Genomic DNA, 26,994 nt, shown 5'->3' on the forward strand with positions numbered 1-26,994 from the left:
GAGCTTCGGCAGGGGGAGCGGGGCAGCAGGGTTGCTGGGCTCCAGCTGGGGAATTGGGGCCACGCGGATTGTCGCGCTTTGGCTGGGGTAGCAGGGCCGCGTGCTTAGTGCTGTCTGCCCTCTCTCCGGCCGGCCAGGGGAAGGGGGCGGCGGGGCTTGCCGCGCTCCGGCTGGGGTAGTGGGGCCACGGAGACTGTCGCGCTCCACCCGGTGCTCTGGCCGAGCCCTTGGAAAGGGTAGTTACGATTTAACACTAATTCCCTTAGGTGTCCTGCCCGCTACCCAGCTGGTCCAGTCCGGCCCAGGAGCGGTGAAGCCCGGAGACACCCTCACACTGACCTGCGCTGTCTCTGGGACCTCCATTAGCAGCGATACTGCCTGGCATTGGATCCGACAGCCTCCCGGGACAGGGCTGGAGTGGATGGGATGGGTGTATCCGTATGGCGGGAGCACAGGCTACGCCTCATCTCTCCAAGGCCGAACCACCATCTCTGCTGACACTGCCAAGAACCAGTTCTCCCTGCAGCTCCGCTCGCTGACAGCTGCAGACACCGGCACCTATTACTGCGCCAGGCAGGCACACAGTGACACAGAGCAAAACATTCGTACAAAAAGGGGAAGTAATTTCCACACACTCATTCAGGGCCCTTGGACAGCAATTTCTCCTGCAGTGGCTGAGGCACTGGGGATATTTACAGGAGGGAAAAGCAATAAATTGTGTTTACCCCACCTTGTTCCCTGTAAAGAAAGACATGGAGAAGGACTCATTCCACCCCATAGCAGGAAAAAGTGACGAACACACACACACACATACACATACACACACAGCCCTCATTCTGACAAAGATCAAAGCTGTATCTTCTCCTGATGCCCAGTTGCCTCCCCTTTAGTTAAGGCTGTTTGTCAGACAGGTGTCTAAAATCAGCCTTTCTTACCTTGAAGTTGCAGCTCTTTCCCCACCAGGCAACCCGTGGAACTCTTTGCCAGAGGATGTTGTGAAGGCCAAGACTACAACAGGGCTCAAAAAAGAACTAGAGAAGTTCATGGAGGGTAGGACCATGAATGGCTATTAGCCGGGATGGGCAGGGATGGGGTCACTAGCTTCTGTTTGCCAGAAGGTGGGAATGGGAAACAGGGGATGGATCACTTGACGATGCCCTGTTCTGTTCTTTCCCTCTGGGTCACCTTGTTGCCGGCACAGAGGCCCGAGAACAGCAACAGTGGGGTTCGTTGCCCGGTGTGCTTCGCGCCAATAAACACACCGGGGTGGAGAAGCAAACAAAGTTTATTTGGGATCCCAAAGCGGTGCTAGGAGACTGGCACGTCTCAAATCAAGCACACTAACAGAAACAGTTTTTCTTCTTTTATACATTTTGCAGTTAAGCCTCACCCCCCCTTCCCCTCCCTTCCTCCCCCTCTACCCCTCCCTTCCCTGGTAACAGTTACTAAGCAAATAACGATTACATTTAAGCAGCTAAGTCATTCTTGGCAGCTATAAGCCTAGCTTGTTAGTAACGTCTTTAAACCGTTATCTTGTCCTTTTTCCCTTCAGCCAGAAACATGCAGGCCTCATTATTACCGCTTGATACCGGTGTGAGCAGGGGGTTGCACACAGATAACTGGTTGCTTACATATTCCAATTGCACCTGGCTTTTGAAGTTGATTAGAGTTTAAACATGGAAGAAGTTTGGTTCATATAGGCCTAGTGCAGGAAGGCTTCATTGACACTTAGTGGCCTTCCACCCTCTCGAGTTACCTAGGGTTATGCCTAGTGACACCAACAACTCCCTCCTCTGAGAATACTCAACAAGCCTTTGGCTGAGTTTTCTCATATTCTGTGGACAAGATATGATTAAGTGCTATGAAGCTGGGGGTTTCAATGAGAGGGTATGCCGGGATTTTTGGGGAACGGAGGGCACAAAGCTTATGGAGGAGCATCTTAAAACAAGCAATCAGGAGGAGGGTGACCAGGCACAGTACCACACCGGTGAGGAGGAGATGCACAAGGCCACCCCCCCAGTCCTCCTAGGTCGGGCAACCAACTTCAAAGGGAATTGAAAACCGTGGGTTCCCTTTCCTGGGCCTTCCACTGCTCAAAAGCCTGTTCGGCTGACAGGACGTGCTTGTTAATGTCCTGTGAGTTTTCCGGGACATAAGTACAACATTCACTCCCAATAAGGACACACACCCCGCCCTGGGAGGCTAAAACATAATCTAAGGCCTGTTTGTTTTGCAGGCACTGCAAACGGAGCTGGTATAGCTTTGAGTTAAGGCTCTTTTTTATGGCTAAGGTCTTATTGGCCTACTTGGTGAGAAACACAGAGAGCCTACGATAAAATTGGGTTAGCCGTCCCACCTCATAGGATGGGAGGAGGATCATACCCAACCTGTCTCCTTCCTTAATGGGCTCTGAGGTGGCATACAAAGATTTATGCTGCCTGGGGTGGCCAGAGATTGTCCCTTAATGCATACTGGGATTCAATGGTACAGTTTTGCGACAAGGGGGTACCCGATGTATTTCTTCCCCTACTGAACCATCCCCAGCAGATATCTGACCAATTTTGGGGAACTGCCCTCCAGGGTAACCCTGCCGCGTGGTGCGGGATTTGGGAGCATACTCAGCAATTAGAGAGGTTAAAATCTTGGGCAAAGCAAATCTTCAGGGACTCATATGTGTTTGTTTCCAAATTAGTAGGGATTCCTTTCCATCCCACATGTGCCTGGGGGGAAACGGGAGGTAACGAGAGGAGTGTCCCTATGGCAAAGAGTACCACTGTGGCAGACCCTGGACCTGTTTCCATGCTGGGCAGGTAACCTTAGGGGCTAACAATTACAATTCCCCAGATACCCACAAAATAACAATTACCAATAGCAAGCAGATTAAAAACAAAAGGGACCAGGCCACCAGGTTGGGCCGGCCCTGTGAAAATAAACACAACCAATGCTCAGAGGTCTCGCGGGGAGTGCGCTGCAACTGTCCAAAGAGATCACAGGGCATTCCCAGCAGATCTTATTGTTTTTTTTGAATAACAGTTTAAGTCCCAGGTCGTCGCTGGTAGTCCTTTTCCTTAGGCTGGACGGTCCACCGTTCAGGAGCAGGCACTGCCTTCAGACGGGAGTGATGAATCCAGTTCTTGTGTCCCTCGACCTTTGCTGCTGTGTGGGAGATCAGCAGGACGGTGTGGGGTCCCTTCCACTTTTCTTGGAGAGGCTCGTCCTTCCAGGGCCGAACGAGAATGGAATCGCCTGGTTGCAAGGAGTGGACAGGGGCATCCAGCGAGAGAGGCTGTAAATCTCTGGTATACCTGTGGAGAGAACAGAGAACAGCAGACAGAGAGCACATGTACTGAGATAAAAAGCCACAGCCTACCTCCCACTCCCCTGCCAGAACCGGTGTACCATTCATAGGCCATGCCCTTCCAAACATAATCTCGAAGGGACTGAGCCCTAACCTGCCCTTTGGGAGAGCACGAATGCGGAGCAAAACAAGGGGTAAGGCATCAGACCACTTAAGGGAAGCCTCTTGGCAGACCTTTGAGAGGTGCCACTTAAGTGTCTGATTTGTGCGTTCCACTACTCCACTGGCCTGCGGTCGCCATGGAGTGTGGAGCTTCCAGGGGATTTGCAGGCATCCGATATCTTTTGAACGACTTGGGATGTGAAGTGTGTTCTGTTGCCAGATTCCATCCACTGGGGGAGTCCAAAGCGGGGAATGATCTCCTTGACAAATTTAAGAGCCACCGTTTTGGCAGTGTTGTTATGGCATGGGAAGGCTTCAGGCCATCTGCTGAATCGATCCACCAAGACGAGAAGGTATCTGAATCCTTGGGTCCGGGGAAACACAGTAAAGTCTGTAAAAAGCAACAGAGGGTCCTGTGGCACCTTTAAGACTAACAGAAGTATTGGGGGCATAAGCTTTCGTGGGTAAGAACCTCACTTCTTCAGATGCAAGTAATGGAAATCTCCAGAGGCAGGTATAAATCAGTGTGGAGATAACGAGGTTAGTTCAATCAGGGAGGGTGAGGTGCTCTGCTAGCAGCTGAGGTGTGAACACCAAGGGAGGAGAAACTGCTTCTGTAGTTGGATAGCCATTCACAGTCTTTGTTTAATCCTGATCTGATGGTGTCAAATTTGCAAATGAACTGGAGCTCAGCAGTTTCTCTTTGGAGTCTGGTCCTGAAGTTTTTTTGCTGTAAGATGGCTACCTTTACATCTGCTATTGTGTGGCCAGGGAGGTTGAAGTGTTCTCCTACAGGTTTTTGTATATTGCCATTCCTGATATCTGACTTGTGTCCATTTATCCTCTTGCGTAGTGACTGTCCAGTGAGGTTCTTACCCACGAAAGCTTATGCTCCCAATACTTCTGTTAGTCTTAAAGGTGCCACAGGACTCTCTGTTGCTTTTTACAGATTCAGACTAACACGGCTCCCCTCTGATACTTGGCATCAGTAAAGTCTATTTGCCAAACCAGTCCTTGGCCTGGGGTAGGTTCTAGAGTGGCTGGTGGCACTGACACTCCTGGTTGAGGGTTGTTCTTTTGGCAGACTAAACATTCAGCCTGTACCTGGGAGGCCAGGGGTCTAAGGCCAGAGGTTAGAAAATATTTACTCATAAGCTGGGTAAGAGCCTCCCTGCCAGCGTATAATTCTTTGTTTCTTCACCAGGGTCAGTTCTTAATGTCTTTTGTAGTCAGGAGTTCCTGGATTTTGTGGTTTCAATGAAGCAAGTGTTCCTTCTTCTCTTTTCCTGAAACAGTGTGGTTCAGCATCATACAGGGGAGAGGTTACTAGCACATCACCCTGTAATGGTTTTGCTTCTTCTAGAAAAATCCAAAGGCACAGTAGGTCTGTCAGTGGACAAGGGAGAGGTTACTAGCACTTCACCTTGTCTTTTTTTTTCTTTTTCCTGCTGTCCAGAAGGCACAGCAGAGCTAGAAGGAGAAATAGGCTTATCATCAGTCGGAGAGTCCTCCCGAGGTGGAGGGGTCTTTTTACAGTGAGAAGCATGGGTCCAGGCAGGTAGTCCTTGGCACTTCACAGTGGTGTTGGTGGTTAACAGGACTTGGAAAGGGCCTTTCCAGTGTGGAGCCAAAGCAGTCTTTCGTTGATGGACTTTACGTAGACTCAGTCTCCTTGTTTCAATGAATGGCAGGGCTGCTAGGGTCTTTGGGTAGCACTTCTCTTATCTGTGAGAAAAGAAACCTAACACATTTCATTAATGCCTGGCAGTGTTTTGCAGATCTCATAGTTGCTTGGGCACATTCAGCCCCCCCTTTTCTTGGCTGTCAGCCAAGTCTTAGCTGTGGGTAGTATCCTTGGATGGGGCCAGCGTCTTATCTTTGGACTGAGCTTGCTAGCTATTTTTTCCTCAGTTAACTCATTCTGTTCTTTTTCCTTCTCCCCTTCTTAGCTTCTTTTAACCTACAAAGGAAACTTCCACTCTTCACTCATACACCTTTTCCCAACAATGAACACATGCACATTGCCATTATACAGTACATTAGTCTTATCATTCAATGTATGCCATGTACACCCTTCCAGTAAAATAACTTTATTACAGAGCTTTGGAGCAACAAACCAGGACAAGCACACCCACTTTTGAGGAGTCCACTCGGTACAACCTCTGGTGTCCAATAGCTTTCCTCCCTCCCCAGCCCTCTGGCTAGAAATCTGAGGTAGCCAGAAGGATCCCATGGGCAATATGGGGAGTCCTTGCTTCCAAAGACTGTTGGTATGCAAATTTTAACAACAATTTTTTTCAATTAAAAAAATCTGGCCAATGAAGTTTCTTTTTCTTACTTAAGCAAATGTATTAGACTTTAGTATATCACATTTTCCTGATTTATCCAAACACTTTGTATTCCAAGTTGAATAAAACAAGTATCTGCTTTTTGATTTAACCCTTCTATTTAATTTTGAACTAGGCTGTCTTATGAAAATATTAAACCCAACAATTCTGGCCACAAGACAAACCCGACAAGACAGGACAAAGAACACAAAAATAATTCCTATTGTACCAGTAAATGCATGGTACATTCAATGCTGTTCAGCTGGCATCCGTTTTCTCTGATGATCTGAAAGACAGAAGAACAGAGGTCTACCCCTTCTGGGCAGTCAGTCATTGCTTAAAATATTTCCTTTAGATACACATACTCTTGTTGATTTTAGACAAAACAGAGGAATTACCCCATATTTCCTTGTATTTGTTTCATAGGCAGCCCAGGTTTCAGTGGCTTCTACCTTAGTAGTTAGAAAATTGCATTAATACAGATGCTTTCTGGCTTGCTTCCAGATCCAAAGCTATCCACAGCTTAAAGATTCTTACTTAAAAAGAGACACAATTAACTTTCCCAGACTTTTGATTGCCTTTTACTTCTAACTCCTGCTTTGAAACACCCAGGGGTCTGAAAAAGACAAAACAACCTATATTGGTAGGTTTGCATTTCTTTTACCTCTGCTACAATATACACTGCACATGTTCTGGGGAAAATGCACATCCTATCCACAATTCAATTTCCACAACACTAGCCACATCAATTTCTACACAAAGTGTAACTATTTCTTCTTTTTTTTTTTTTGAACACCGGGTAAAGGCCATTTACTTAACATATAATCCAAAGGGCTATCCTTAGAGGGTTCTACCAGAGACACACCCATCTGCCTGCTGACACTCTAACAGAGAATTACACAGAGATCAGAGGGAATTATGGTCTAATAGGATCTTATTACAGGATTTTTTACTAATACTGACCGCTACTGGGGATGGGACAGAAGGATCCCAATTCGACCTCAGAGCTTCATCGCTCGCGATGGCTTCCACTCTGAGGAATTACGAATGAGAGGCTCAGTTGTGTCCACACACCTAACACCCAAATGTATAAGACAGAAATTCATTAACCGGAGTCGCCAGTAACTGTCACCGAAATATCGGGTCCACCTAGCTGAGAGCCAAGAACAGCCAGACAGGGATAAGGAAGAGTTGCTTTATTCTGCAGAAGAAAGGAGAGCCTTGCACCTTGGTACAAAGACTCTGTCTTACACACATTTTAACATTCCAATTATTATCCTGGGGATTTGAAATCTTCATGCTTATAATTACTTACTCCTTTCCTTCCACTATGCCCTCAAAGTTTCCAACCTGTTTTCCAATCTCTCTATCTGTTACCTGTCCGCTTGGGCCCGATCCTGCTTTTCTCACTGAACCATCCCTTCCATGGGCACCGGCTTTTTCACTACCAATTTAGATAGGAGGGTGGGCTTCTCAACCAGCCCCCACCCTTCCTGGTCTCTTCTCTTAAACATTCTTACTCACAAGGCTACCCGAGTCCTCCCTCGTGAGGCTTGCCACCTGGGCAAAACACATGGCCCTTTGGCATTTAACTATTCAATTTTCTCTTGTGGCAAACACACTGCTCTTACAGCATATGCTGAGCACAAATTATTAAATTTTGACAAGTCCCTGAAGGACTGGTACTTGCTTAGCCAGTGCTTCCTTTTCTGCCTGGAAGTCCTGTCTCAAGGCTTGCAACTTGCCCTGGGCGTAGGTTTGAGTTGCTGCCTGGTTCATGATCTGTGCTCTTAATTGCTCAATTCTAGTTATCGAGTACACAACTCTTCCCTTTTCTCCAACTTCTCTATTGCCCAGTCCTGCTAGGACTGGGGTAGATCCACCTGACGCCCTTCCCGGTCAACCGGGTTGGAGAGAGGAATGCTAAACCCCTCTCCGGTTCTCAGACTTACTGCGGCTGAGAGTAGGCACACTTTCATACTCACACGCGTACGTCCAGACTGGCCATGTCTGTGTATAACGTTCAGAGAAGGTGCTGTGCAATCTCCAACTTGCTTCCTCTCTTGGGAGGGCAGTTCTTTTACACCCTGGGGTCTCCTGGGGAGTCTTTTCAGTGATTCCAGTCCAGGCCGGCTTCCTGTGGCTTCTTCAGCGTCCCCAAACCACACCGGCTCCAGGGTCGCAAAGGCAGACTGTTGGATCTGACTGGACAGTTAAGCTTTGCAAATGTAATCTCAGTCCTGTAACTTGTTTTGCCTTTGGTTTGACTCTGTCTATATTTTTTTCACAGCCAGCTGGGGCCGAAAGCAGTTTTTCTTTGTATTTAGCCTGGTCTGCATTGATTCTTGACCTTGAACGCAGAGCAACTTTCTCTTTATCTCTGGACCAAGCTGAATTTCAAATTAACCCGTTCCTTTCCTCAATAGACAAATTGCTCCCATTGTGTGTCAGAGGCTTTTTGGTGATTAAAAGCTCCTCTGAGATGTATGATCTTATCTAGATTGAAGGTACCTTCTAGTGGGCATTGTTTAGATGAATTTTCACGTGTGTAATGATTCCAATTCTCTAAATACCTGCAGGTTTTAGGACCATAATGTACATACATGAAATAAGCTGGGGTACCCTTAGGGCATGAGACGGAATCCTTAGACTGTCCCCCACCCATTTTCCAATCACACACACAGGGAGGATGCCCTGTCTGCTCTAGTGGCACATAAACTAAGGATCTCTCCCTACAGGATACTCACACAGGAGAGACTAACGAGGATGGCCATGACCCTCCTACACCTCCCTTCAGCAAAGAGCGTCGGCTAGTCTCAGAGAGACGGCGCTGCTTACTCTCGTTGTATCCAGTGAGATGATCAGACTGTCAGTGGCTCACACGGAGAGGAAAAGGGGAGGGAAGATGGGTTCACACACTCCTGGGGGGTGGCAAAACACTTCCCCAGAACCGCTCTGCATCTGACCTTCCTGCACAGTCAATAAGTTCAGATGGCGTGAGCCCAACAGGGACAGACGGCCCCATGGACAGTCCTCCTCCGACACCCCAATAGAGATTTCAAAAGGTCCCCTACCTCTATTGTGGCGCCACGGGGTTCGAAGGGGAATGATCCGTAGCAGCTGCCGGTGCCTCTGCGGGCGTTGCCATCCCGGACAAGCCCCCAAATTGTCGGAGAAAAACAGAGTTCTCATTTTTTGTTTGGGTACAGCAAGTCAGATACTTTATTTAGCTCTCTATCAATTGCATAGAGGGAGAGAGCTAAGCAGGTCTCTCAACAGGTAAACAATTACAGCAAGCATTTATACCTTTTGTTACAGACAATAATGAGCAACAGCTGCATTTTGTTTATACAAAGGTCATTCTGATATCTTGTTTTGCTCACTAATGTAGACTCTTAGTCTACATTCCATATTATCTACACAAGATCGCAACAACTTCTCACACAGTTCTTTCCCACTCGCCTCACACATTCCTCGCTTCTACAAATCTCGCATTATTAAGGTTACAGTTAGCCTGACTCTTGCTAACAAACTGTCATGCATTGCATCCCCTTCCTGTCAGTTCTTTCCCTGCTTCCACACTCTGCTTGGGACTGTGTTCCTGTCATCTAATAAACTTTCTGTTTTACTGGCTGGCTAAGAGTCACGGTGAATCGCAGGAAAAGGCGTGCAGGGTCCTGACTCCCCCACACTCCGTGACACACCTCTAGAGCCCTTTTTAAATATTGGCATTACATTAACTATCTTCCAGTCGTTGGGTACAGAAGCTGATTTAAAAGACAGGTTACAAACCCTAGTTAATATTTCCGCAATTTCACATTTGAGTTCTTTCAGAACTCTTGGGTGAATGCCATCTGGTCCCGGTGACTTGTTACTGTTAAGTTTATCAATTAATTCCAAAACCTCCTCTAGTGACACTTCAATCTGTGACAGTTCCTCAGATTTGTCACCTACAAAAGCCAGCTCAGGTTTGGGAATCTCCCTAACATCCTCAGCCGTGAAGACTGAAGCAAAGAATCCATTTAGTTTCTCTGCAATGACTTTATCGTCTTTAAGCGCTCCTTTTGTATCTCTATCATCGAGGGGCCCCACTGGTTGTTTAGCAGGCTGCCTGCTTCTGATGTACTTAAAAAACATTTTGTTATTACCTTTGAGTTTTTGGCTAGCCATTCTTCAAACTCCTCTTTGGCTTTTCTTATTACATTTTTACACTTAATTTGGCAGCGTTTATGCTCCTTTCTATTTACCTCACTAGGATCTGACCTCCACTTTTTAAAGGAAGTCTTTCTATCTCTCACTGCTTCTTTTACATGGTTGTTAAGCCACGGTGGCTCTTTTTTAGTTTTTTTACCATGTTTCTTAATTTGGGGAATACATTGAAGTTTGGCCTCTATTATGGTGTCTTTAAAAAGCATCCATGCAGCTTGCAGGGATTTTACTTTAGACACTGTACATTTTAATTTCTGTTTAACTAACCTCCTCATTTTTGCATCGTTCCCCCTTTTGAAATTAAATGCCACAGTGTTGGGCTGTTGAGATGTTCTTCCCACCACAGGGATGTTGAATGCTATTGTATTATGGTCACTATTTCCAAGCGGTCCTGTTATAGTTACCTCTTGGACCAGCTCCTGCGCTCCACTCAGGACTAAATCTAGAGTTGCCTCTCCCCTTGTGGGTTCCCGTAACAGCTGCTCCAAGAACCAGTCATTTAAAGTATCGAGAAATTTTGTCTCTGCATTTCGTCCTGAGGTGACATGTTCCCAGTCAATATGGGGAATATATTAGCCCCTCAGAGTCTGTAATGTAGTTGCTTTCACAACTCCTCCATGAGACAGGGAAATGCTGTTGTCCCCTTGTTAGAGATGAGGAGCTATCGAGAACAATTATATAAAATTTTTGCTGGTAAAGTTTGAGAATGTGCCAAAGATGGCGATGAAGAGGAGAATGAAGACGACGATGATGAAGATGATAATAATGATTCACAGGGAATTAGAGGCACTGGGCTGTCATTAGCAGGACTGCAGCTCCCTTTCTCTCTTTTATGCTACAATCCATCACTCCCCTTTCCTCTGTTTCTCCTTTTAGACAAAGCCCCTTTCCAGAGCCAGTCAGGGCCAGGTTCCCATTGTGCTGGACTCCACACAAACACATGGGACCTGATCTGATATCAATTGAAGCCACTTAAAAATGCCCTTGGGTTTCACTGGGATTTGGGTCAGAGCGCTACACACATTCTCCCGGAATCGGAGGGCAAGAAATGAGATCACTTAGGGAAGGAGTTTGTGTGTCTTATAAGGAGCAGGATACGCAAACCAGGGTAAGAGTTTCATGTTTAAATCTGTGCCTCTCTCTGCCCAGCCTGCACCCGGAGAGACAGTCCTCAGCCCCCGTGTCTGTGCAGTGACCAGCCAGTCCCCTGAGACCTTTCCCCTCCAGCACCCGGAAAAATGAGGTTTTGACTCCATGTAGTGTTCCTTGCAGTGGCTTTGGAAGGTATTTTCTCCCCTCACACCCATTGGCAGAGGACGGGGGAAGGTAATTATTGCTCTGAATATTAATGCGATGTATAATATCTTTCTATTCCCAGGTGCCCGGTCCTAGGTGCATAGGGTTACCATTCGTCCGGATTTACCCGGACATGTCCTCCTTTTGTGTGCTAAAAATAGCGTCCGGGGGGAATTTGTAAAGCACTCACAATGTCCGGGATTTCCCCCTCCCCCGGCTGGGAGGGCGGCTGGGAGGGCTGCAGGAAAGTCCCGGGCTGGACTCCGGAGCAGCTTCCTCCTCCCACCCCCCCCCCTGCATTCTGAGCCGGCCGGCAGCTCCTCCTCCTGCAGCCCGCTCCGGCAGCCCTGTGCAGGCCCAGGGACCGGGTTTTGTGTTGTGCTGGGGAGCTCAGCCATGTGTCCGGCTCGCACAGAGCCCAACACCCTGTTCTGAGCAGCAGGGTAAGGAGGGGCAGGAGAAGGGACAGGGAGGTTCTGGAGGGGGCAGTCAAGAAACGGGGGGGGGGGGCTTTTGGAGGGGAGTGGAGAAAGTTTTGGGCAGTCAGGGTACAGGTAGGGGGTAGGGTCCTGGGGGGCAGTTGGGGGGGGGGTCTTAGAAAGGGGCAGTTAGGGGACAAGGAACAGGGAGTCTTAGGTAGGGGGTGGGGTTCTGGAGGGCAGTTAGGAGCAGGGGTCCCAGGAGGGGGCAGTCAGGGGTCAAGGAGCAGGGGTTAGGGGGCTGGGAGTTCTGGGGGGGAGCTGTCAGGGGGCAGGAGTGGGGAGAGGGATCGGAGCAGTCAGGGGACAGGGAGCAGAGGGGTTTAGATGGGTTGGGAGTTCTGGGGGGGGCTGTCAGGGGGTGGGGAGTGGTTGGATGGGGCATGGGAGTCCCAGGGGTCTGTCTGGGGGTGGGGGTGTGGATAAGGGTTGGGGCAGTCAGGGGACAAGAGGCAAGGAGGCTTAGATAGGGAGTGGAGTCCCGGGGGGCAGTTAGGGGCAGGGGTCCCAGGAGGGGGCAGTCAGGGGACAAGGAGCGGGGGGGTGGGGGGCTGGGAGTTCTGGGGGGGCTGTCAGGGGGCAGGAGTGGGGAGAGGGATCGGAGCAGTCAGGGGACAGGGAGCAGAGGGGTTTAGATGGGTTGGGAGTTCTGGGGGGGCTGTCAGGGGGCAGGAGTGTGGAGAGGGATCGGAGCAGTCAGGGGACAGGGAGCAGAGGGGTTTAGATGGGTTGGGAGTTCTGGGGGGGGGCTGTCAGTGGGTGGGGAGTGGTTGGATGGGGCGTGGGAGTCCCAGGGGTCTGTCTGGGGGTGGGGGTGTGGATAAGGGTTGGGGCAGTCAGGGGACAAGAGGCAAGGAGGCTTAGATAGGGAGTGGAGTCCCGGGGGGCAGTTAGGGGCAGGGGTCCCAGGAGGGGGCAGTCAGGGGACAAGGAACGGGGGGAGGGTTGGGGGTTCTGGGGGGGCGGGAAGTGGGAGGGGCAGGGGCGGGGCTAGGGCGGGGCTCCTCCCGTCCTCTTTTTTGCTTGTTGAAATATGGTAACCCTATAGGTGCAGCTGGTGGAGTCCGGAGGGGATGTGAAAAAGCCCGGAGACTCTCTCCGCCTCTCCTGCAAAGCCTCCGGGTTCACCTTCAGCAGCTACACTATGAGCTGGGTCCGACAGGCTCCTGGGAAGGGGCTGGAGTGGGTCTCATGCATTTATTCTGATGGGAGCCAACAGTATTATGCAGACTTAGTGAAAGTCCAATTCACCATCTCCAGAGACAACCCCAACAACCTGCTGTATCTGCAAATGACCGGCCTGAAGCCCGAGGACACCGCCTGGAATCACTGTGCGAGACACACAGCGAGGGGAAGCCGGGCTGAGCTCAGACAAAAACCTGCCCTCGCTGGCTAAGGACAAACTCTCCACTGGGGGTGCTGGAGTTCTACAGCTCGCAGCGGAGAGACAGTGAATGTGAAAACTCCTGTCCTCGGCTGCCTGTCTGTGACTCTCACACACACAAATGCACACACAGACTAACCGCACTGGTTTTTGTTTGTTTGTTTTTTGTAGTGCTTATATTCTCAGACGATTACTATCTTCTGAAGGCAGCAAATATAACTCCAGTAACTCATGTGATCGAAAGCACATGGATATCAGCCGAAAGACTCCCATTTCACTCACCTGATTTGAATAAAGCCCTTATTAACTGGAAATGGATCTAGGACTGTACAGTAAATATAGTGCTTTTGCCAACAGTATAATTAATCTCTACCGAACAGTAATAGGATTTCAGAGATGCTGTAAGGGAACTAAGGCCCCAAATCCTACTGAATTTTGTTAGCATTTAAGTGCCTAATTCCCTTGGGCTCTTTTGAAATCCCAACGAAAACCACAAGAAAAGAGGTATAATTTCCCTTCTCCAAATATTCCTTCATTCCTAAGAAGGTGCTGTCCTGCACTTATATTTCTCTGAGAAGCTCAAAGACCCCTAGGAGTGTTAAATGACCAAATCCTATTTATTTACATTTAATTTGGGTGTCCAAATACCTTAGGCAGTTTCACACTTTGCTGAGCTGAATTCACTGTGTCAGGGGAACATGCGTCCCACGGCGAGATCCCCGTGTGTAGACAAAAATCAAACTCCGTCATCTCTTATATTCACGTTGTGAAACAGGCATGCAAATCCCTGCCCCCCCCCTCCCCCCCCACGGGTTCCTGTTTAAATACAAACCCTGGATTGGAAGAGCCCCAGTCTCTCCCCAGACACAGAACTGCCCGGGCCTGGCTGCTGGGGATAATTTGCACCTTCACTTAAGATGAACCTGCTACTGATTTTCCTGTTCATGCTGGAGGCCCCTTCAGGTACGTGTCTATTGGGGGTCAGGAGGGTTCATTGCTGCAGTGACTGCAGAAGATCAGCCATTCAATGAAGCCTAAGGGAATGAAGTGCCCGGATCCTGATGTAATTCAGCGGCATTTGGGTGTCTGGCTACCTTAGGCGTGGTCTCAGGATGTTTAATTTTCACATGTTCCCCACTCCCAGGGAATAGGGGCCTGGCTCATGGTTTCATTCTGTGTTTCCTTCCCAGGTGTCCTCTCCCAAGTGCAGCTGAAGGAAACGGGCCCGGGAGCGGTGAAACCCGGGGGGTCCCTGACACTCACTTGTACCATCTCCGGAGACTCAGTTTCTAGCACCAGCGTTACCTGGGACTGGATCCGGCAGCCTGTGGGGAAAGGGCTGGAATGGGTAGGGCGCATTTACTACAGACCGAGCCAGTGGTACACTAACTACGCCAGCTCTCTGCAGAGTCGAACGACCATCGCACAAGACACTTCCAAGAACCAGTTCTCCCTGCAGCTCCGCTCGCTGACAGCTGCAGACACGGCCATGTATTACTGTGCCAGAGAGACACAGTGACACAGCAAAGCAGGGACTGGTACAAAAAGGGGAAGCATATTCTGACTAGTGCAGGGAGACAATCAGAACGGAAAGAGCTGTTATTCCCATCATTGAAATGCATGTAAGTGAAAGAAAATGGAAGGGGAGGCGGGTAAGGAATCTGGGGGAATTTCCCACATATCTGTGGACCAAAGTGACACAACAAAGAGGAGGATCATGAGCTTTAGTGACAAGCCTCAACCCCCTGGTCGCAATATTTCTAAAATCGCTCCTGGCTCTTGTCCAGGAAAATTCAATCTTACAGACATTCCAAGGGGTTGAGAGAGAAACTAACTAGCAAACCCAGTCCTTCCACACTGCTCGGGAAAGAGAAATAGAGAAAGAGACAGAAAACGACTGACTGAAGAAATGATGTTAATCTGTGAAGTTTTGAGAAGCATCTACGTTAATCAGGAGCCGCTCTGAACCAGGCAGTTACCTGCCTGAAGGATCTGGTCCTGGAGGGGTCTGCCCGGGAGAACAGGGCCCGGGGGGCTTATTCAGCCTGGGTCACCGCCATTGGGGTGAAAGCCCAGGGCGGGGTGGGACCATATGATGATTGGGACAGGGATATCTGGTGTGATCCAGATCCCCTGGATCCAGGTCCCGGGTGGCCGGACCCCAGACACCGTGTTGTGGTGGTCCAAAACTATGGGCCTGTGCCCACAGGGGACGGAGCAGCCCCAGTACCAGACACACTGTGGCAGAGACTGAGATGACTCCCACACAAGCAATAGAGTTAGCAAAAGCCCTGGGTGGCCCCTCGCACTCCGGGTTCAGCGGGTGGGCCCGGGACATGGTGACCCTGTGTTTGGATCAGGGACTGAACCCAGCTGAGACCCGACGGGTGTTAAAAGCCACGTCCAGGTTGGGAGGGGATTTAGCCGGGGAGGCTCGGCAGCAAACTGGTCATGCCACACCCAATAGTATCTTTGATATGTTGGCGGGGATGACGCTTGCCGTGGGGCCGTGCGCGTTGTTGGCAGAGTTTGTCTCGGTGGCTGCTGTTCCTGGGGAAGACCCCGTCCGGTTCATGGAGAGAATGGTTCACCTGGCATGTTTGTGTGGCCGGGGTGTGCCTGCCATAGAGGGAGGGCAGGTTCCCCCGACCATAGCTCAAATAGTCCTGCCTCCAGAGGAATTGAGGCTAATCGCCCAGGGTCTCCCAGTCCATGTACAGCAGGCGATCGGGAGGTGGAGACCCGGGGAACCTGCGGATGTGGAAGCTCAGCTGGACGCAGTCAGGCAGGCTGCTCTCAGCGCCCCGACGGTGCCACAACTACCAATGGGCAAGGCTTCTAAGGGCGGCAGTAGATCACAGAAACCTCAGGAGACCAGACTCTCGGTCTGGAAACCGCAGGGGGCAGTCCTGCCTGCGGAATAACCTCTGGCGGGTTTTGCTGGAACAGGAGGAGGAACAGGGGGAGGGAAACCCACGGGGGAGCTGATGCTCCGGTGCATGCAGTTGGGGATACCCCTTCCTGCAGGGGAGCAGAAGGGCGTCCTGACCCCATCAGGAGCAGCACCAGCCGGCTTGGATCGGCCAGTTCAAGTCCCCTGGGGGAGCCCGCAGGAGGACAGATGCCCGGAGGACAGGTAACGATGGGTAGCCACCTTGTCCCCCGATCAGAAGGGCGTCTAGTAGTCCAAATGAGGGTAGGAATGACACGGACCCCCTGCGTGGCACTGGTGGAAACTAGTGTAGCAGTTTTATTTTTACCCTCCCCCCCCCGAATGTGTGCAAGTTTGATCAGTTGTGCGGGCTGCTTACGGGGACCAGGAGGGGAGAGGAAACTTGTTGTCAGCACCAAGGTGGGAGTTGGCAGATTTGGTGGCTAACCTCCCCTGGGTTCATTGGCGGATGGCAGGCGAAGTTATTCTGGGGATTGATCAGCCCAGAGAGCTCCGTTTGGTGGTAGATTGTGCCAATCGCTGCATGTGGCAGGTCCCCGCAGTGGGTTGGGGGGAAGATCTACAAGGAGGGGTCTCTGGGGTGCTAACCCGCTCTATATTGGGGGTGGCAGCTGTGGAGGTACCAGAGGCAGATGAATGGGAAAAGCAGATTCCCGGGGTCGGGGCTCAGGATAAATCCGATTGTGGTCTCTGGAAGGGGGGGGCCCATTGTCGTTCAGGGTCCCCCAGTGCCGCCCCAGGAACAAGACAAGTATCTTCCTGAGGCAGAGCACGCTGTGGGTGAGACATTGGACGCCCTGATAGCCCAGGGAGTGGTTCGTTTAACTCCCTCTCCTTTCAACTCTCCCATCTGGCAGGTCCGCAAGGCAGACGGGAAGACCTGGAGACTAACTATAGATTACCGCCGGATCAATGCTTGCACCCCACAGCGCGCTCCAGTGGTGGCAGACATGACCGCATTGATGGAAAGTATTCCGCCCGAGGCAAAGTGGTTTTCAGTGATTGATCTAGCAAACTGCTTCTTCGCCATCCTGTGCCAGCAATGCCCCGCTGCATGTACATTGGCCAAACCGGACAGTCTCTACGCAAAAGAATAAATGGACACAAATCAGACATCAAGAATTGTAACATTCAAAAACCAGTAGGAGAACACTGCAGTCTCCCCAGACACTCAATAGCAGACTTAAAAGTCACCATTCTTCAACCAGAAAAACCTTCAAAAACAGACTTCAGCGAGAAACTGCAGAACTGGAATTAATCCGCAGGATTGACACCATCAAATTAGGCCTGAGTAAAGACGGGGAGTGGCCGGGTCACTACAAAAAATAATTTCCCCTCTGTTGATACTCACACCTTCTCGTCAACTGTTGGGGATGGGCCACATCCACCCTAATTGAATTGGCCTCTTTAGCACTGACCCCTCCCACTTGGTAAGGCAACTCCCATCTTTTCATGTGCTGTATATTTATAGCTGCCTACTGTATTTTCCACTCCATGCATCTGATGAAGTGGGTTTTAGCCCACGAAAGCTTGTGCCCAATAAATGTGTTAGTCTCTAAGGTGCTACAAGGACCTCTCCTTGTTTTTACAGATACAGACTAACACGGCTACCCCTCTGAAACCTCTCCTCAGCATTTCCTAGGACAGAGGTGGGCAAACTACGGCCTGCGGGATAGTCCTGCCCGGCCCTTGAGCTCCCAGCTGGCCCAGGGTGGCTAGCCCCCCGCTCTCCCCCTCACCCGCAGCCTCAGCTCGCTGTGCCACCAGCACTCTGGGCATTGGGGCTACGAGCTCCTGCCAGGCAGGGCAGCTGTGAGAGCCGCCGGCCTGCTCCGGCGGCTCTAGACAGTGTGGCTCTAGACAGCTCTAGACAGTGTGGCGGCATGGCTGGCTCCGGCTGGGCGGTGCGGCTGCCAGTCCTGGTGCTCTGAGTGGCATGGTTGGGGGTAGGGGGGCTGGATAAGGGGCAGGAGATTCCGGGGGGTAGTCAGGGGACAGGAAGCAGGAGGCAGTTGGATAGGCATGGGAGTCCCGGGAGGGGGCTGTCAGGGGTCAGGGCAGTCAGGGGACAGGGAGCAGGGGGCGTTGGATAGGGAGTGGAGTCCCTGGGGGGCAGTTAGGGGTGGGGGACAAGGAGCAGGAGGGGTTGGATGGGTCGGGGGTTCTGAGGGGGGAGTCAGGGGGCAGGAAGTGGGTGGGGGCAGAGGGGTGGCGGTGGCGAGGCTGTTGGGGGAGGCACAGCCTTCCCTACCCGGCCCTCCATACAGTTTCGGAACCCTGATATGAGCCTCGGGCCAAAAAGTTTGCTTATCCCTGTCCTAGGGGGTAGATGAGGCAGCTCCCCGCTCACTGTGCTGGTTTTTGCAGACCCCATCATCAAGCACCTAACTCATCTCTACACATGCATGTTACCTCTAGGGCAGCCCCACCTGCCCAGATGGGGAGTTGCAGGGGACGGCTCCTCTCACACCCCTCTGCTGGCCCCTTCTCAGCCGCAAGGGCCAGTCCCAGCCAGTGTCTTCTCCAGGTTCTTCCACTGGGCCTCCTGGTCTCAGCCCATCACACAATAGTTCAGTCCCCTCCCAAGGGCAGCTCTGAACCAAGGTCCTTCCCCATTTCAGGGGCTAGACTTCAGTTCCCCTCCTCCCTTGTGAGGGTACTGGGCCCCCGGGTTTCTCCCTCTGGGAGTCCATGGGCCACTTCAACCAGCCTTCCACCCCTCCTGGGCTCTTGGGTCCCCAGGCCTGATCCCGTGGGGTGGGGAGCAAAGGGGGAAATTGTCCCAGGGCTAGGGTTACCATATTTGAATTTTCAAAAAAGAGGACACTCTTGGGGGGGAGTAGCCCCACCCCCTAGCCACTCCCTCCCACTTCCCACCCCCTGACTGCCCCCCACAGAACCCCCAACCCATCAACCCCCCCCTGCTCCTTTTCCCCTGATCGCCCCCTCCCAGGACCTCTTCCCCTAACCACCCCCCAGGACTCCTATATAAGCCTCCCTTATCTTTGTCCCCGACTGCCCCCTCCTGAGACCCCCCACCCTGACTGCCCCCTAGGACCCCACTTGCTACCTGTCCCCTGACTGTTCTGACTCCTATCCACACCCCTACCCCCGCCAGATCCCCGGGACTCCCATGCCTATCCAACCGCTGCCTGTCCCCTGACTGCCCCCCCAAACCCCAAACCCATCTAACCCTCCCTGTCTCCTGACTGCCCCAATCCCTCTCCACACCCCTGCTCCCTGACAGGCCCCCCCAGAACCACCACCCCATCCAACCCTCCCCCTGCTCCCTGTCCCCTGACTGCCCCAATCCCTCTCCACACCCCTGCCCCTGGGGTCATGTGGCTACCTGGGAGTGATCGTATGGATAAAGTGGAGCAATCCAAGGTTTGAAGAAATCGATCTGTGATTGTATTTTCATTGGTGTCACTTTAAGAAGCTGCTTTATGCTATTTGCTCTGTCTTAGACACTGATCCTGCAAACAGTTGTGCCTGTGGAGGGCTCCCATGCAGAGGCGTTTGCAGGATTGGGGGTTTAGTGAATCAATACCGGAGCACGTGGATAGGCCTAGCTCAGGGATGGGCAAGCTATGGCCCACGGGATGGATCCGGCCCATCAGGGCTTTGGATCTGGCCTGCGGGATTGCCACCCCGTGGTGCCGTGGGGCTAAGCAGGGGGAAGCGTCCGGCACCACGTCCCTGGGGCCCCTGGGGGAAGGGGGGCAGAGGGCTCTGTCCGCTGCCCTCACCTGCAGGCACCGCCCCCCGCAGCTCCCATTGGCTGGGAACGGGGAACCGCAGCCAATGGGAGCTTCCGGGGAGGTACCCGCAAATGAGGGCAGCACGTGGAGCCCTCTTCCAGGAGCAGAGTGGGCACAGAGTGGGGACAGGGTGCCAGTGGCAGCCACCCCAGAGCCACTCCAGGTAAATGGCACCAGACTGGAGCTTGTACCCTGCACCCCAACACCTGCCCTTAGCCCCTTCCTGCACACCGCACCCCCTCCCACTCCCTAACCCCCTGCCCCAGCCCTACATTCATGGCCCTGCATGCAATTTCCCCACCCAGATGTGGCCCTAGGGCCAAAAAGTTTGCCCACCCCCGGAATAGAGGGTATCTTATTTAGTGGCTGGCAATGCAGAAATAGAATCCACCTCAGTTACTATGAATAATGAGCTTTCGTCCCTTCAACCCGCTTTGTAAACATGAACTAAGAGGAAGAAACGCCAGAGCCATTGTATAACGACTGGTGGTGGAATATCCCCTCCCCCCCCCAGTGTTTGCACACCAACATTTTGCCACTATTCGCACAGACGTGCAGAAGGCTGAATGGTGCTTGTGCAGCGCGTTGTGGCTGCTGAACAATTCAAAACCGGGATGTGATATATCAGGACAAGTGGGGGGAGGTAGTTAAAGGTTCGGTTTTGCTTCCTGCATAACTTCAGGATCGTTCCTACCCACCTGGCTGTCACCTGAACACAGCTGTTTAGGACACTGCCCAAGAAATGCACCGAGCCCTTTTCGTTTGGGATTTTCGAAGGCACCCAAATGATTTAGGTACCTGCATCCCACTGCTTGGCAACGGGAATGGGACTCCTCGCTCCTTCGGCCTCCTTTGAAAATCTCAGCCTAAGTGACTGGCCCAAGAGCACAAAGTGAATCTGTAGCAGAGACAAAACTGACCCCAGGGTCCCTGTTTCACAGCCCACAAGACACCCCATCATGCTCTTTGCAGAGAACTATGAAGCGCTGCAGCGTCAGGAGAGGGAGTGGTGGGGTCTGGGCCTGTCCCAGCTTCATGTTCTACATCCCTGGGGAGGGCTCTCATGCAATGGGCTTCGACAGGGCAAGCGGGTTGGAAACAGCTGTGGAGAGGGGTTTGGTCCAGGGGCCAAACTGACAGGAACAGGCCGTGAGGAAACATCGCTCTCAGATTGTCTGTAGGTCCTGTCCCGAGTCTGGGGCAGGGAATCCTTCTTCCCCTTCTGTTTTCACATAGCCCCGTTCTCCGGGTCAGAGTTCTGGTCTCTTCCCTACTGTACCAGGTCACCCCCCGACCCTCACTGCGCCACGCCCCCACCCCCATCAGCCTCTCGCCCGGCCCTGCCCACTCGCTGAGTTCAGACCCTTTTATTTCCCACCCGCCCGGCTCTCCCCCGAATATGCAAAGCTGCCACATCCGACTCCCTACTTAACCGCTGACTCCGGCATCTCAGCCAAAGGCCCCACATCCAGCGCAGGGACTTACAGAGCTGCACTCCCATCCCATCACCATGCTGGGTCCGCTGAGAATCTGCATTTTCCTGCTTGGCCTCTCAGGTGGGTTTGTTTCTCTGTTCACCCGTCGGTTTTAGATCGCTCTGCAGTTCATGGGCTAAAGTTCCCAAGTTATCTAGGAATGTGTATCTAGGAAAGTCAATAGTGCTCGTGCTCCCAAATAATGTGAGTGCTTTAGAAAATCCCCTCCACAACTCATCCTGCGTGGGAAGACATTGAGATCCGGGGAGTCACTAGGGAGTGTTTAGATTAATCTCTACATACGGGTCTGTCTCCTTCTCTCTAGTGTATCAGTCGGTGTCTCTAATCTGCTGTTTTTAAACATTACTTTTAACAGCCCACCTTGTTTCTCTCCAGGGTCCCGGGCACAGGTGGTTCTGACCCAGTCCAGCCCGGAGATTAAGAAACCCGGGGAATCCACTAAACTCACATGTGCCGTGAGCGGCTTTGCTCTCAGCAGCACTAGCATGCACTGGGTCCGACAGGCTCCGGGAAAGGGGCTGGAGTGGCTGATCTACTATTATTCATCGTCTAGCAACAGCTACTCCCCGACCATCCAGGGGCGATTCACAGCCTCCAAGGACAGCTCCAATTTCTACCTACACATGACCAGCCTGAGAGCGGAGGACACCGCCGTGTATTACTGTGCGAGACACACAGTGAGGAGAAGCAGGTCTGAGCTCAGACAAAAACCTCCCCCGCTGTTAATTTAAAAAGAAGTCCCCAGCAGGTGGCGCTCCGGAGCTACACACAGCAAGGAGCCCATGGCAGCAAACACACTCAGCCGGGACAGGCTGGTCTGTCTCCTTCGTCCTCCTCTCCCTGCACCAACAGGACTGACACAATCCTTTAAACAAACGCCTGCAAAAGGGCCAGGTTGTCTCTCCTGCGGCTTGTCTTCCTTTGCCTCAATCAAACACAGGCCGGGAAAGGAAAACAGTTAAGCACTAATTAGTACGTGTCATTTATTTGCTTCTCTCAGGCGCGAGGGAGTAGCTGCTCCTAGTGCTCCAAGTGAAGTCAATGATTAGTTTATTATTTTGCATGATGGCCCCTGGAGTCACAGTCATGGGCCGGAGCTCTATTGTGCGAGGTGCTGCACAAACAGATCAAACAGCCGGTCAGAGCCCCACGGAGCTTATGAACCGTAAGACAGGACACAACAGATGGGCAGGGGGAGATACATGGGGGAGGGGAGACAAGGAACCAATGAGACAATATTGATCAGCATGATCGGCAGGGACCCCTCAGCAAACCAGCCGCCCGTTGTCAATACCTTCTTATGCTCCAGGGCAGAGGAGGATTTTAGGAGAGCTTTGAAGGGAAATAATGAGGCAGCGTTAACCAAATTCCCCACTCCCCCCAGCCTATCCCACTCCCAAGGCGAGGGGCAGCCGCGGGGAAAAGCAGATGGCTACTTGTTTAAATAGTTAACAAATGGACAAAGGAGGCTTCCGTAGGAAGATGGGCATTGTCACTGTGGATGAGAACAGGCACCAAACTAGTCCATTCGCCTACCTCCTCTAGCGGTAAACACCAACTGCATCAGCATTGCAAGGGGCAGTTATAGAGAATCGAACCCCAGGGGAATTTCCCTCTGTACCTCTCCACACTTGTATAGTGGTTTCTCCCAGAAAACAGTTTAATCTGAACAATGCAAAGCAAATGTTATTAGTGACGCCTTAGACCAAGGCAGACAAGAGAAAAAAGTACGACAGTGACACCTAAAGTTAGATCTAAAATGATCAAATGTTAAAAACGTATAAAGATTGTAAAGGCATATTCGCCTTTAATCCGTACGTGATCACCGTGCCACTGGTCTTCTCCAGCCTCCCTTCATGCGCACAGAGCCCCCGCTGGAGCCGCAGAGACAGGGTCAGTTCTCAGCGAACGCCCTGTGCTCTGAGAGGCCAAGGAAGAGGCATTGGGGACAAACCCTGGAGAGCCCTTTTGGCAGCACAGATTACAGGGAAATCACTCATGGGGAAGGTTTTTCACCTGCCCTAAACAACATGGGCAGAGGCAGTTACTGTAGCCCTTGCCCTTATATTGGCCTTCCAAGGCCGCTGTGTGCCTGGATTGAAAAGGAAGAGTTGTGAAGGCCTCAGCGTGTGATTACAACCATGATCTAACTAACTGGCTGTCAAGGCTGATTCCCCGCTCTGGCACTCCGAGTGCAGAAGGGGGGGGGGGGGGCTGCAAAGACCTTTAATAGAAGCCTGGATTGGCAAATATTTTCTTAACTCCCAAGGTTCCAGATCCCCAGGCCTTGGGTCCTATCGCTGCCACCACCACCCAAATGCAGAACCCCCTTGAGAGCCCAGGAAGGCGCACTTGGGAATTCCTTCCTGTGGGTCCCCTCAAGCTCTTTCACCCCCTTCCCCCCCGGGGAAGAGCCGAGGAAAGAAAAGAGAAAAGGAAATCAGCTGTTGCCACCAGCTGAACCTGGAACCCTTTGTTCCTCTTAGCAGCTAACTGAACAACATGCACATGGACCTCTTTACCTCCTGAGACACAGAAACCATGTTCTTAAAAAGGGTAATTTATATATATATATATATATATATATATATATATATATATATATATATATATATATATATATAAAAAAGAGGAAAACTTTTGGAAAATCAGGCTGTTGCTAGATATTAAAGAGCAACTGGAAAGAATTAAACACCAGGAATGGCTTCCCTGGGGTCCAGCTTAAACAAAAGCACCTGTGTTTAGCACAGAGGAATCCACAAGCCCCAATTTAAGAGATAAACCTGATCTCGTTTAACTGAACATTTCCTGTCCTACTCACATATCCGTAGTTCCAAAGGAGTAATTCCAGGTGTGAATGCTGAGGAATGTTCATACCTGGCCAAGCTCCTTACAGCATCCCCGCTGCTCTGTCTCTCCAGCTGAGAGAACAGTAACAAACAGCCCACAGAGGGGAAGTTTTTTCCCCCAATTTTAAAAGTTTCTAGTCTTCCCATTGGCCAATTGCCAACACACTTCCTTTTACCTAAGCATTTCAGTGAGATTTCTTACCTCTTTACAGGTAAGGCAAGTAGAATACCACTACGAAGAAGGATTTTTATAACTATCAGACTGGCTGAGTGTCCATAAAAGAGTGCTACCCCCCTCCCTCCATTTACCACACTGGCATATCCACAAGTCTTTGTAGGAAGAGCTGAAGAGCTGAACTTGAAACTGATGCCAAACCCAGCTGTTTATCAATAGCCACTAATCCCACGTCATTAATTTAATCTAGAACAGGTGTTTTAAGGCCACCTCACCTCAGTAGTTGTGTGTGTCACGTTCATTAGCGAATCTTAAAGAGGAGAAATGTAATTCCCACTGTATAAATGGGGACCAGTTTTAGTGAGCTGAGAGCCTAAGTCCAATTTTCAGAAGTGACTTAAAGTTAGCAGCCTGAATCCCAGAGAAAGGGATTTGGATTTAGGTTCCCAAATCACTTAGTTACTCCGAGCCCAACTCCCTGAGGCACCTTTGATTTCAAAGCGCCACACACTACCCACAGGGCCGGCCCACAACATTTTGGCACCTGAGGCGGGGAGCTCAAATGACGCCTCCATGCCCCCTTGATGGGCCAAAACTTTGAAAGGTCTCAATTCTGCCTTCTTCCTGTTCTACTCCTCTCATGGTACCGCTCTGCTACCTACCCCAATAAAGGAGAACTAGCAACTTAAAATGCCTTGTTCAAAAATGTTAAGTAACCCTTAACTTTCAAACGCCTGAACAGCAAATGTAACTATTTTTGTCTGCATAGTAAACACTGGCATTTTCATCTGTTTGAATAAGCAAAGTGGTGCTTTCTGTGCCTTATTGGTTGCAAAGATCTGAACTGCTTCCTGGAGGTCCACAGTCTGGGCCAGCTCATGCTCTATTGAGATGGTTGCAAGCAGGGCCGGCTCTAGGTTTTTTGTTGCCCCAAGCAAAAAAATATTTGGCCACCCCCCGCCCCCTGGTTTTTGTGTGTATGTGTGTGGCTTTTACACATTTTGCACAGCACCTGATTTGTGTTGTTTTCCACTCTGCTCAGCAATGGCTGATGATGGCTCTTTAATCTCATTCCAAGGGCATCTCTTAGATTCAGAAGAAAGCTGGGGCTTGTATTCGTTACTTGGTTTACTGGGGGCACCTTGTCTTATTAAAGGAGAATCTCTTTCGTATTTGCTCTTCTTTCAGCGCATGCCCCTCCAACTTCACTTCCCACCCAGACTGGAAGAGAGATCAGAGAGTTTCACTCCTTAAAGTCTAAAACCCACGAGTGTTTCTTTCCCCTGCTTCTCTCTCCTTTCGGTAAAAGGCTCCTGGTGTCTTTCCCTTTCACCTTAATTGGAAGGAAAGTCCTCTGACCCCCCCAGTCCCCGCTTTCCATCACCACCCTCCTTCCAGTGACCTGCTCCTGTAGCAAATGCCTCACATGTCTAGGGTCGGGAAATATCCTTCACATCAAAAGGGAAGGGGGTGGGGGTGGGGATTAGGACAACGGGTCTGGGGGTGCCACTCAGTTTGTCCCAGAGCCATGAAAAAACATCACCTGGACAGTTCAGCTCCTAAATCTCTCCCTCCTCTTCCCCAACACTAGTGGGGTTTGCATCCAAGCAGCTGTGAATTACATTTACTGCTGGGGATGGTTTTTTGGTTGTTGTTTTACCGCAGTGTCGCGGGGTGGACACCCGCTCCTGCCCTGGAGGGCTGGAAATCAGCCCTGGGAGAGGGCTGCAGGGGTAAAAGCTGGGCTGACTGGGGAAGCGGCCGCAGCTGGGCCACGCCCCAATCAGGCCCCAGCTGCCTGTATATAAAGGCTGGGAGCCAGGAGCTCAGCCATCTCTGTGTTCAGAGAGAGACGGGCCTGGCTGCAGGGAGCTTAACTAAGTGCCTGGAGTGGAGCGGGGCTGGGGAAAGGCCAAGGGAGCCGGGGAGCTCCGGCCTAGGAAAGCCCCAGGCTGCAGGCCTGGTAAGGCCTATTAGGTACTGGGTTGCAGGCAGGGTCGGCGCTTCCATTTAGGCGACCTAGGCGGTCACCTAGGGCAGCAGGATTTGGGGGGCGGCAATTCTGCGGCGGGGGGTCCTTCCGTGCTCCGGGTCTTTGGCGGAAATTCTGCGGTGGGGGGTCCTTCACTCGCTCCGGGTCTTCAGCGGAAATTCTGCGGTGGGGGGTCCTTCCGCGCTCCGGGTCTTTGGCGGAAATTCTGCGATGGGGGGTCCTTCCGTGCTCCGGGTCTTCAGCGGAAATTCTGCGGCGGGGGGGCCTTCCGCGCTCCGGGTCTTTGGCGGAAATTCTGCGATGGGGGGTCCTTCCACGCTCCGGGTCTTCAGCGGAAATTCTGTGGCGGGGGGTCCTTCCGCGCTCCGGGTCTTCAGCGGAAATTCTGTGGCGGGGGGTCCTTCCGCGCTCCGGGTCTTCAGCGGAAATTCTGCGGCGGGGGGGTCCTTCCGCGCTCCGGGTCTTTGGCGGAAATTCTGCGGCGGGGGGGTCCTTCCGCGCTCCGGGTCTTCGGCGGAATTTCTGCGGCGGAGGGTCCTTCACTCGCTCCGGGACCCGCCGCCGAAGTGCCCCGAAGACTGGGAGCTCGGAAGGACCCCCTGCCTAGGGCGG

General features: G+C 51.6%; 1 long non-coding RNA gene and 2 gene segments (V, D, J or C); 2 read left to right on the forward strand and 1 right to left on the reverse strand.

Moving 5' to 3' along the window:
• The window catches only part of LOC122173242 (Ig mu chain C region secreted form-like), a 1,717,225-nt gene that overhangs the window by 389,138 nt on the left and 1,301,093 nt on the right, over window positions 1-26,994 (forward strand).
• Window positions 1,268-10,463, reverse strand: LOC135975408 (uncharacterized). The gene is made up of 2 exons (XR_010592427.1): window positions 7,773-10,463; window positions 1,268-6,403 (listed from the first exon to the last, which is right to left on the reverse strand). It is a non-coding gene; the product is annotated as an uncharacterized LOC135975408 (long non-coding RNA).
• LOC135975403 (immunoglobulin heavy variable 4-61-like) lies at window positions 14,012-15,258 on the forward strand. The segment is given in 2 exon segments: window positions 14,012-14,118; window positions 14,346-15,258. Coding segments are annotated over 2 exon segments (375 nt in total).

Source organism: Chrysemys picta, chromosome 13 (genome assembly GCF_011386835.1).
Source record: "Chrysemys picta bellii isolate R12L10 chromosome 13, ASM1138683v2, whole genome shotgun sequence".
Classification (NCBI taxonomy): domain Eukaryota; kingdom Metazoa; phylum Chordata; order Testudines; family Emydidae; genus Chrysemys; species Chrysemys picta.